Source organism: Durio zibethinus, chromosome 12, assembly GCF_047325235.1.
Source record: "Durio zibethinus cultivar Kanyao isolate XHJ-2024 chromosome 12, ASM4732523v1, whole genome shotgun sequence".
NCBI lineage: Eukaryota > Viridiplantae > Streptophyta > Magnoliopsida > Malvales > Malvaceae > Durio > Durio zibethinus.
Genome location: NC_143173.1, coordinates 6,479,723 through 6,488,807, shown reverse-complemented (window position 1 = coordinate 6,488,807; position 9,085 = coordinate 6,479,723). Strand labels below are relative to the sequence as shown.

Here is a 9,085-nt window from a genome sequence, read left to right as displayed (position 1 = left end):
TTTTTATATTAAAAAATATTTCTTATTACATATAAATATTTATAATAGTAATATACTACTATTTATAATTAAAATATTAAAAGTGTTTATTGTTAATAATACTCAAAATATTATTAAAATATGAAAAATACTTTTAATTATTATTTTTAATATTTTTAATTAAAAATTAATATTTTTTATTAATATAATAACATTACAAATCTATTCAAGTTGGAATCGAACCTAAGAAATGTCTAATATAAAACATGTACTAAAAAATGTTCAATGCCCAAACTTACAATCCATGTATCACTCAACCTCTAACTTTAACATCGTTACTCGAAAAAATTTGATACATTATAATTTTTTAAAAAAAAATAAAAATTAAAAAAATATATTTTAAATTTTTTTTTCTCTTTTTCTTTCCTTCTCTCTCCCTCTTAATCTTGCTCCCTTACTCCCTCCTAATGGTTAGATCTGATCATTATTCGACCAAATTTAAACAAACGAGGCCAAATCCGACATTAGCATGGTCAAAAACTACTTAAAAGTGGTTGAAATATGAGGTGAATTCAGCTTCATCAGCCCTTTTTTCTACCAATTTAAAGGTTGTTCCTACATTGTTGGATCCAACCTCAACTAGCCAGATCGATTGGATGATGGAAGGATCTGACCATTAGGTGGGTTAGGGTTGGGTGAGTCTTGGAGATAAGAAGAAAGGGAGGAGAGAAAAGAAAAAGGAAAAGGAAAAAAAAGGAAAGAAAAACAAATATCTTTTTTTTATTATTTTTAAAATAAATTTTTAATTTTTAAAAAGTAATTTTTATTTTTATTTTTTAAAAATATATTTTTTATTCTTTAAACAAAAAAATTAAAATTTTGTGAATAAAAAGCAGAAAAGGAAATTTTTGTAAAATTTTCAATTGCTATTCAAAGAGTAAATTTATTTTTTAAAAAATTTTGGTTCATCTTATTTTTGAAAAATAAAACGTATTTTATAATTTGTTTATTTTTAAACAAAAAATTATAATTTTATGAAAATTTAATTGTTTTTAGAAATTTTATTATAGATAATCATTGTTTGTCATGTGTCATTTTTTATTGGCTGACAATCATATCAATGTTTCCCGGTGTTAAAGCTCTAGATTGATCAATACAAAGATTACGAGTTTTGAGTATTGATTGAATATTTTTCAGTCTACAGAGCACATTGCATTTGTTTATGAGTTTATTATATTTGACTTCAGTCCTTTAAAATAATGTCTATTTTTTCAAAATGAAAAAAAAAAAAAATCAATGTTGAACTTCATTGAAATACTATTTTCTGGTGATCCCTTCAAGTTTACAATTTTATAAAGCATTAATAAATATGAAGCAAAGAACAAAATGTCATTTGATACAATTTTCACTTGTGTTTCCCCCTATACTAACCGGTAATTCTCCCTTATTACATTTCTCATCTGGTGGACACGAACAATTGAATACTGCATGCTGCATTGGGAAGAAAAAGGGAAAAAGAAGTGATAAAGAAAGAAAAATCTTTTCAAAGCAATAACCGAGTTACACCAAAATGTAGGTCTCATTACATAAAATTAACAACTTTCTTTAATTACCAAAGACACATAAAGCTAGCATGCTTTGTTTACCATTTAACCAAAAGTTTAAGTATTATCATAACTTTTCTTTTCTTTTCTTTTTTTTTTCTTTTTTTTTTTTTTTTTTGCATTGCAGATGAATATATATAATTTTTATAGTATTTTCTGCCTCTGCCTTTGGTGATCAGAGAAAATGAAAAGAAGAAATAGCCATATGAGAGACTGTCTTGTTTTCCGGGTTGATTCAAAAATGGGTATTGCGAAAACACCTTTATCCCCAAAGGCGGCTGGAATGAATTTGTGGTTATTAGGTTTCAAGTAGCCACTATCCATCATCTGTTTTCTCACAGCCTTTTTTTCCACTTTACCTTTTAATGAAGACCCTTATCCAATGCAACAACTTGACGACCTTAGCTAATTAGTTTACAGGTCAAGAATGGTATGCCACATAAACTAGAAGGAACTAAACGATTCTTTGTATCAAAACTAAGTTTAAAGCTTTTCTTCATTTTTTTTTTTCTAGAGTAGTCTATATAATAATCTTATGTATTCAATCAAAATTCTTGTACTAGGTATCTCAAAAAAAAAAAAAAATTCAAGGAACTTGAGGTCTTCAAGTTAATTAAGTGATGATTGCATTAATTCTAGTCAGATTTTATGTGTGTTTGTGATCTGCATAGCTGTAATAATTTGTCTCAAAATTCTACTATTCTCAAGAAAAATTCATTTCTAAACAAAACTAAACGTAAAATGCAACAATCATCTGTGATTTTTGTGTAGTATTTATTTTCATTCATAATCTTTAAAACTTATTTTTTCATAACGACCTTTTAAGTTTGTTCAAAATTCATCAATTTTATCAACCATCGCTAAAATTTTTAATAAAATATACCGCATAAATGTCCATATCACATAAATTTTAACTCAAAAAATCAAGGGGCTCTACTTTTTAGACATCCACATGGATATACACATGGCGCTCTAAGGGGACAAACTTCGTCAAATCTTAGTGACATTTGATAGAATAGATTAATTTGAAATAATTTAAAAAATGGCCAATGAAAACTTGAGTTTTAAATATTATGAATTGAAAATAAAATATTGCACAAAAATCATGTACGAGTGGTGCAATTTACTCACAAAACTATCGTAGTGGATGGCTAAAATGACTAGGCAACAATTTGCCAAAGATGCAGCGAAAAGACTCTCTCTCATAGAAGCCAGGCAACCCCTTTAAAGTATAAGATAAATAGCCAAGAGGGATACTGCCTATCTATATATATATATATATATATATATATACACTCACAAACATAAATATACGTACACTTTAATTTGTAGTATAGACTATAAAGAAAATGTGCGCACTACCTAGTAGGCTTACAGCTCACTATCCATCCGCCAAGGAGAGGAAAGCATCTTTTCATGGGACTACAAGGTTGAGAATGAGAGAGGCATTTCCTTTCTCCACAAAACATGCCAAAACTAAAGAAAATGAACCCTAAAATATTGTGTAATAAAGGACAAAATGCAATGAATTTCAAAAAGCTTTTCTGTCTTTATGTATATCATGCATGTATAATTACAACTGTAAAAGTTATATAGCTATCTATGCACATATACTTGAAGTTATTTTTATATAGCTATCTATGCACATATACTTGAAGTTATTTTCTGGGCATGCACCAAAAAATAAAGTTTGATATAATCCCAAACACAATATTATAATTACTACTAATATGGCTAAATAAATAATGCATGTACACAAAATACATAAAAAAAAAAAAACTATTAACTGATGGCACATATCCAACATTGTGTTATAGGAGTAATTATTATTTGTTCTAGGGTTAAACTATGAAATGAAATCAAAGAAAAAGTTATGACAAGGAGGTGGCATGGGATGGATATTCCTTAAATTTTCTCCAAACTCTACTGAATGCCCAACTTTAGCTTTGGTAAGTACTTAATTTTAGCTTGATGAGCTTCCGAACAAAATCTTACCTTTTATGACCTGGAAAATCGATTTGCACCACTGGTTTTGCCTTTAGCCTCCTAGAACCACAGTCTTTTCAGAAACCCAAGCTGCAATTTCTGTGACACGTTTTTTCACATCACCCCAAACATATGAAGGAATTGGCTTGCAAAGAGTTAGCTAGATTTCTATTTGCTTAATTAAGCATCTCATACACCTATCTGTACTTGTAGAGATTGAATGTGTTGGGTCTCTAACCCATACTCCCACACTAATTAGTTTTAGTCCTTCCAAACAGGCCCTACAATACATGAAGTGACAAGAAAAGGCAATAGCACACAAGACAGAACAGCAATCATATATCCATCGATATTTCTTTGCAACCCTAACAATAACATCATCAGATTCACTCAAACAAGAGCACAGCAAACCCTCAAACAAAGATGGCATTAATTAAACAAGGCATTAAACGTACGTATGAGACGACCAAAGAACAGCAGAAAAGGCCTAAGAGAGCTTACTCCTTTTACATTTAATCAAAGGCTAGCTTCTTAGTGCATTCAAGCTTATTCATAAGAAAAGGCCTGGAGGCAAGAACCCTGTAAAATTCTCTTGCATATACGGTGTAAAAACCTCGTCAAAGGTCTCAAAGGGGACATCCTGATCATAAGCCATGGTGGAGTGCTGTTGCTCATGATGACGATGACCAGTTGGTTGTTCCCCTACTCTAGGGAACTCCTGTGCATGATCATCAATACTGTTTTTTGCAGCATCCGGAACCGTCTGATTGCCGACGTCGTCGTCGGTGTCGGTGAACTTGGTTGGGTCAGCCAATTCGGCATCTTGGCCAGTGAGTTCTTGCACCAAGGCCCTGAATTTTGAGGGACTGGTCTTTACTTTCATGGGGTTGGATATGTACACCACTTTGATAGGCTTCTTGTTGTTCTTCTTCTTGGATTTCGCCTTTTTGGCCGCTTTGCTTCCCTGCAAACGGCTTATTGAATAATCCATTGCAGGCCTTGATACTCTCTCTTTACATAAAAAAAAAAAAAAAAAGCTACTGATTTTCTCTGCAAAAGATTTTCAAAAATAGGATTTTAAAGGGAAAAAAAGAAGTTTCCTGGAAAAAAGATCAGAAAAGATGATAAGAGAAGGAAAACAAAATGAAAAAAAGAAAGTTTGGGACGTTCCCGTATAACCAATGGATACAAGCCACACATGAAGGCGTATCAATGCACCAAACCAGACACTAGTTAAAACGCGCTTCACTCACACACTCATTAGTCATTTGAGGAAAATAAATAATTTGTCTGTCATTTTTTTCTCCTTCTGTCAGTATTCCGTATAACTGATATGCGTTTGATTTTGATTTTACACAAATTTTAAGACTTTTAAATTTAATTTCTATTTTTATCAATTATAAAATATTTTTTACTTAAATTAATCTTACCGTGAAAACGAAAAAAAAAAAGTAGTTATAGTTGAGAATAATAAGAAAAAATAAAAATCATTTTTTTTATTTTCCAAACAAAGAATTATTTTGAAACTACTAAATATATGCCAAGAGAAACAGTAAGAAGTATCATTTTTTTTTCTATTTTAAGCAAACAATCAAACCCCTTACCGGACTCCTTTGGGTTTTTTTAATTATAAATATAAAAAGTTACAATTATAATCAATTAATAAATTAAAACATAATTAAATAATTAAATAATTAAATTCTTATATAATGATATTTAAATCTAAGATTTCTAGTAAAATGAGAGAAGGAATTTTTTATCCATATGGTTATTTTCAATGATTTTACTTCACATATGGAATCTCTTGTAGAGGAAGAAAGATTAAAATCCTTACTCAAATCGATGGACTTGCATATTTTTCATTTAAGAAAAAAGAGATTTAATTTTTTTTTAACATGGATCATGATTATTTTTAATAATTTTACTTGACTTGTGTATTCTCTTTAGGAGAAAGAAAGATTATAATCATTAATCAAATTTAGTAATGATAAAATAATTCGTATTTGAATAATTTTGATTAGTCTCGATTCGATAAAATTTAATTTTTTTAAAATCAAAAGTCAAGTCAAGTTAAGTATAAAAATAATATTTTAATATTAAATCAAGTTCAAAAATAGATATTAAAAGAATATATTGAAATCAAATAGAGAAAAAATTTGCCATATCCCGATCCGATTAATTGACACCCTTACTCAAATACATGGATTTGAATATATATATATATTTTATTTTAAAACAATCAAATCTTATCTTTTTAACATTAAATTATTTAAATCAAATTAATTTAGTTAATAAAAAAATTAATTTAATAAAAAATATATCCACTTATAATTAAGTCAAACAACATATATACACATCCTCCTAATTAACACAACATATTATAAAAGTCAAATCTAATCTATTTTGTATGTGTTTATTAAATTCACCCTAATTATAGTTTCTTATATATTCAAATCTCTCAAAATTTTTAAGTTATGAAATTGGTATCCAAATTTATCCAAATAGAAAATTTCAAACACTAAAATTTAAATGAAAACACACTTAAAAATTTAAATTTTAAAATTTAATTAAACTTATGCAAAAAAAATAAATGAAACATATTAAAATTAGAAGTGTCAAATGGACCGAGTGGCCTATGATATGACATAATTCGTCATAAAAATGAATTGTTGTTAAATAATCGAGTTAGGTCAAGCACGATACATATATGTGTGAGGTATTAGGCTAAAAGTTTTTAAGCCCATAAGTCGGCACAGCATAGCCCTTTAAAGGCTAATGCTAACATGTGATATGTAAACTAGCATAGCACGATACACAAACCCAAATCTATCGTGCTATGTTAACCTATAACTTTTAAAAATGTGCTTCTACCTTTTAAGTGTATTCATGTTATCTTCTATATTCTAATGAAATTATATTTATTTTTTGGTAATTTATATAAGAAAATTATATTAAATAAATTTACTTATTAAATTTTAAATTATTGATAAATAAATTATATCTAACTAGTTTGTAAACTATTTGATATATGGATTATTTTTATTTATTTAAATTTGTGTATGTAAAAATAAATTAACATTTTTTTCAAAGTTATATGATCTAAATCTTTAAACTTATAATATATATATATATATAAGATTTTAGTTATAAAACAAAAAGAGTGACTGATTATCTGAAAAGACATAAGGAAAAACACAAGGCTACATCGCCACTTCTAATGATCCCACACAAATTATACTTTGTTAGCATTCTAATAGGTCTTTAGGTGCATTTTCTTTTTCACAAGATAATTAACGTAATCAATTAGCTAAATTTATAATGAGATTCGAGCAATCATTAGTTTTTTAAATGATGAAAATTTTAATAATTTAATTAAAAATGGTATACAACCTAACTATAAAATAGTTTCAAGAAATACTCTTAGATCATATCTTTTAAAATATTTTTTATAAAGAAAATTTAATATCTAATTTATCAAAAATTTCCAATAAAATTTTACTTACTTATGATATTGGACCAATTAACAAAACCTTAGTTATATATGTATTATTGAACATTTTGATGGATAATGTGTATGTGTTTTTTTTTTTAATATTAGAAATGTAATTTCAATATGTTTATTTAATGGATTTTATTATCTATGTTTGTAGATGTAAACATTTAGCTGAAGCACATAAATTATATTTTTTTATATTATTTTGTATTTATTATCTTTTATATGTTATTTTTAATAATAATAGATAATTTTTTAAAAAATTTAAATTTAAAAAAAATATTGACACGAAAAATAGTATTGTATTTGACAAGATACAATCAATGAAACTTAGAAATCATATGTCATGTTGGCTAATGCCTTTAACTTTTATAAACCGCATTAGTACGAATCATTAAAAAATAATATTGGATCAATACTATTCATTAACGTATGAATGAATATTTAAATATGTTATACTAACCCAACATAATTCATTTGAGACGCCTGATTTAATCTCTTTACCTATTATGAATTTATTTAATTTAATTATCCATATAAAATTTAACCAGTCACTCATTTGATTGTTCACTGGTCCTTTCTAGAGAGAGAAGAAAAAAAAAAAAAACAAAGAAGAACGTGTATACAACGCGCTTATTTAAGGCGTGAAAGAAGAAACCTAAGGCAGAAGCTGGAGCTGTCAGTGTACCAATAATTCTACCACGTGGCTTTCATGGAAAGCCGGGTTAGTGTTATGACGTCACCCCTTCCGCATAGGGTGACGTAATCAAACCAATGGTGGCCTATCAGGATCAAGATGGCACGCTCCGACCGGTTCGGTTCGATGACTTGATCCGGTTGGCAGTAATGATCCGGTGCGAATGATCATATTGGCTATGATGTGTGCTACTCAATTAAGTGTATTATAAAATTTTGAAACTATACTGATGATTGATGATTAAGTATTAAATTTATATGATTAATTAAATAATTAATTATTATATTATAAATAAATTATGATAATTAAACAATCAATTAATAAATTATAACATAATTAAATAATTAAATTCATGTACAATTCGAACATAAAATTACAAAATTTTAAAATTTTTTCTTTATACTAAGTTAAAGTCTCATCGACAAGTGTACTATAAATTAAATTGGAATTAAAGTCGATAGTTGGCTTGAGCCTTTATATATATATATATATATATATATATATATATATATCATATAACAAGACTTTCAACTAAAAACATTAATTGAAGCAATAATTCATCTAATTACTCGTGACATTTAATAGAGTTGAGATTTAAATTTTAATATTTATTATTTTTTTTATTAATTTTAGATCGCGAATTTCTTTATAAAAATTAAATTAAAAAACATATTTGTAAGCTACTTTTCTTTTTTGTTCTTCAATACTCCTACTAATTCATATTTATTTTTTCCCATAAATACCATCTTAAATTTATTTTTTCTCATAAAAAATTTTCAACTTTGATCTTAGTTATTTTAAATATTTGATTAAATTTAATTTTAACATTAATATATGTGTATTTGAAAACTACTTTATTCATGATTTTAAGAGAGTACTTTTTTCAAATTTTAATTAACAATAATTTACAAATAAAAAAATATCAAACTTGAAAAATAAATTGATCTAGAAAAATCAAACTCATACAGAAAAAAAAAAAAAAAAAAACAGAGACCTTTTATTGTCATTTGACACATTCAAATTTTGGAGCTATTGATCTAATAGGTGCTAAGATGGATTTTTATATATCATTAATAATGCCAACTATACAAAAATATTTTTAAAATTAGTGATTTAGTTCATAAATTAAATTATTGCCAAAAGTTTTACCCAAAAGAAATTTTCATAAAACATTACTATTGATGAAATATTTTGTAGCAAATCTATAAAATTCTGTCGTTATACAAATTTTGTAATTATTGAATTTAATTAATTAATTAATTATTTTTATTGATAAAAGTCTTACTAAAGAATTTTTTCTTTTAATTTTATTAACAAAATGTTTTG

At 26.6% G+C, this 9,085-nt stretch overlaps 1 protein-coding gene across 1 annotated transcript; it reads right to left on the bottom strand.

Annotated features, from left to right (window-relative positions):
- Window positions 1-3,894: 3,894 nt before the first annotated feature.
- On the bottom strand, window positions 3,895-4,770 carry LOC111296960 (sigma factor binding protein 1, chloroplastic-like). The gene has a single exon (XM_022891464.2). It carries the CDS (start codon window positions 4,558-4,560, stop codon window positions 4,120-4,122), a length of 441 nt encoding a protein of 146 aa, XP_022747199.1. The 5' UTR covers window positions 4,561-4,770; the 3' UTR covers window positions 3,895-4,119.
- Window positions 4,771-9,085: the final 4,315 nt, after the last annotated feature.

Coding starts and splice junctions, on each gene's coding strand:
- LOC111296960 (XM_022891464.2), bottom strand. CDS start 4,560: ATGGATTATTCAATAAGCCGTTTGCAGGGAAGCAAAGCGGCCAAAAAG.